The sequence below is a fragment of the Sinocyclocheilus rhinocerous genome, unplaced genomic scaffold (genome assembly GCF_001515625.1).
Source record: "Sinocyclocheilus rhinocerous isolate Xijiao unplaced genomic scaffold, SAMN03320098_v1.1 scaffold3977, whole genome shotgun sequence".
Lineage (NCBI taxonomy): Eukaryota > Metazoa > Chordata > Actinopteri > Cypriniformes > Cyprinidae > Sinocyclocheilus > Sinocyclocheilus rhinocerous.
The window spans coordinates 44,816-48,071 of NW_015645107.1; the positions used below are offsets into that span (position 1 = coordinate 44,816).

The following is a 3,256-nucleotide window of genomic DNA, read 5'->3' on the forward strand; positions in this document are numbered from 1 at the left end:
CATAAAATAACAGTAAATAAAACAATAATAAAACAAAACCTGACATGCATCTCTACTTTTTTTTTAATGTACTGTAATGCAGCCACAGATTGTTGTTTAGAGGGAGCTGAACAGTATACAATAGTATCATCTGCGTAAAAATGGAACCGTGCTTTATCAATATTAAAATCAAGGCAATTTATATATATACTGAATAATAATGGTCCCAACACAGATCCTTGCGGAACTCCCTTGACAACCTCTAAAAGGTCTGACTGAACACCTTCCACCTGGACACATTGGGTTCTACCCTTTAAATAAGCAGTGAACCATAAAATAACATGTTCTGATAGTCCTACCCATCTAAGCCTATCTAATAATATGTTGTGATCCACAGTATCGAAGGCCTTTGATAAGTCAATAAAAAGACATGCACAATGTTGTTTATTATCTAACGACTCCACGATATCATTTAAAACTTTTAAGGTGGCTGTAGTAGTACTATGTCCTTTACAGAAACCAGACTGATTATTAGACAGAATGTTATGACCATTTAAATACTGTGTCAACTGTTTACTTACTAGATTTTCCAAAAGTTTTGAAAGAATACAGAGCTTAGATATAGGTCTATAATTATCCATTAAGGAAAGATCACCCCCTTTTGACAGAGGAACAACAAATGCTGATTAATATGTCATAATTGCTTTATTGCTGTAGTTTATATAAATATTGTTTGAAACCAAACTATATTTATATATTCTGTGCTCTAGTGTAGCTATTTACCTGTTAGTTGTCATCAAATTTAGTGTTTATAATTTGTTTTCATTCTTACTGTTATTTATATTTGGAAGAATTTGCATTATTTTTTCCTTTATTTCTACACAGATATCTTATATGTTAATACTGGGGGCAGAATAAAAAAATATGGATATAAATGTTAACAATAGAAAGACAGACAAAACAAAAATGCATGTGTGAATTACCACATGTGAGTGCAGTGTTACTGAATGAGCATTTTAAATTGATATGAATAAAAAGCGCAATGTCACACCTCTGTTTATCGATTTGCACTGGCTAGCAATAGCTGCTCGCATAGAATTCAAGGCAACCACTAGCTCTGCACCCCTTTACCTAAATTCACTACTTCAGAATTATGTGCCCTTCAGAAGCTTGCGTTCTGCAAGTGAACAGTGCATTGTAGTCTCATTCCAAAGAGGCACAAAATCATTTTCACAGACTTTTACATTAACTGTTCCCTCCTGGTGGAATGACCTGCCCAACTCAATTCAAGCAGCTGAGTCTTTATCCATCTTCAAGAAACGACTAAAGACACATCTCTTCCGTCTACACTTGATCCTCTAACACTAGAACTCTTCATTCTATTCTATTCTATCTACTCGTTTTCTTTTATTTATTTAAAAACTTGACCCTCTAACTCTAGAACTCTTCATTATATTTCTATTCTATATTCTATATTAATTTGACTCTCTAACACTAGCTCTATCTATTTTCTATCTACTCTTTATTCTTTTTATTTATAAAAAAAAAAATGCTAAGTGTACTGCGTCAGACTAAACTGGACTTGTCACAACACTTTTATATTGTTGCTCTTTTGTTGTTTCTTTTACCCTCACTTGTAAGTCACATTAGATAAAAGCATCTGCTAAATGACTAAATGTAAATTAATAATGGTTTACAAAGAGGCAAGGCTCTGGTCTCTTGAAATATATAATTTGGAGGGCATCTTTTTAACTTACTTAAATGCTTAATTAAAAGTGTAAATTGGTTAAAACATTAACTGATTTATTGCTTCTTCCTCACAGAAATTAATGTTCATTGAAGCCCCACCCACAACAATCACATCATCAGTGAAGCCCCACCCACAACAATCACATCATCAGTGAAGCTCCTCCCACAAACCCTGCAGAATGAAACCCACTGAAGAACCAACAGGTTGGTGTTTATTTTTGACTCTTCAATAATAATGCTGAAGGTTATAAGGCTTCAAGCAGATTTAGATTTGTTGTAATAGGAAAATCTTTAGAACTCTGTAGAAAATGTCCCTTATTATTGCAAAGTGGATACTTTTTTTTTTTTTTTTTTACAACAAAATGTATGTTAGATAATTGTGTAGTTGATCAAATATATTTAATAGTTCTCCCAATACAAACATGGGATTTGTGCCTATAATGTTTTAAAAATAATGATTTGAAGAGCAATGTACCTCATTCATGGAAAGTTTAGTTTAGTTTATAACAATGCATTAAAACGACAACAAATTTGTAATGCAATTGTCTACTTTATACTGTTACATCAGGGTTCACTTTTATGTCCACATTTCTTTGCTTTTTACAAGTGACTGTAAATGAAATGTTTTTACTTTTATTTCAGAGCTGATTGAAGGAAATACGGAGAATGAAGAACTGAGTGAAGTTGAGGAGAAAAATCATGTCAAAACTGGAGAAAATGTTTTGAGTTGCTCTCAAACCAAACAGAAAAAATTAAAGAAAAGAAGAGCCAAGAAATCTCTCACCTGCACTCAGTGTGCAAAGAGTTTGACAAGCAAATATAGTCTTGATGTTCACATGAGAGTTCACACTGGAGAGAAACCGTACAAGTGTTCACACTGTGACAAGAGATTCATTCGGACTGGACATCTGAAAACACACGAGAGGATCCACTCTGGAGAGAAACCGCACACGTGTGATCAGTGCGGGATGAGTTTTGCGCTAAAAGGAACCCTTACAGCACATATGAGAGTTCATACTGGAGAGAAACCGTTCACATGTGATCAGTGCGGGAAGAGTTTCACACATTCATCAAACCTTAAAGGACACATGATGATCCACACGGCAGAGAAACCATATGCATGTGATCAGTGCGGCAAAATTTTTTTGAGGGCATCATACCTAAAGAATCACCTGAGAGTTCATTCAAAGGAGAAACCACATTCATGTTATTTGTGTGGAAAGAGTTTTTCATGTCTACAACAATTAAACAAACATCAGAAAATACACACTGGTGTGAGAGAGTACATGTGCTTTGAGTGTGAGAAAACTTTTATTTCAGCAAATTGTTTAAAAAGGCATGAGAGGACCCACACTGGAGAGAAACCTTACAAGTGTTCACACTGTGACAAGAGATTCAATCGGTCAGGAATCCTGAAAACACACCAGAGGATTCACACTGGAGAGAAACCCTACAAGTGTTCACACTGTGACAAGAGATTCAGTCAGTCAGGAAACCTGAAAACACACGAGAGGATTCACACTGGAGA

General features: G+C 34.8%; 1 protein-coding gene across 1 annotated transcript in view; it reads left to right on the forward strand.

Annotated features, from left to right (window-relative positions):
- Positions 1-1,907: 1,907 nt before the first annotated feature.
- LOC107705823 (zinc finger protein 420-like) overlaps positions 1,908-3,256 on the forward strand; it is a gene marked incomplete at its 3' end in the record, with an annotated part of 2,100 nt that continues 751 nt past the window's right edge. Inside the window, exons 1-2 of the mRNA XM_016509302.1 lie at positions 1,908-1,932; positions 2,371-3,256. The exon at positions 2,371-3,256 is cut by the window's right edge and continues 11 nt beyond it. Of these exons, the coding sequence (XP_016364788.1) occupies positions 1,908-1,932; positions 2,371-3,256 (911 nt within the window). The remainder of the gene's footprint in view (positions 1,933-2,370) is intronic.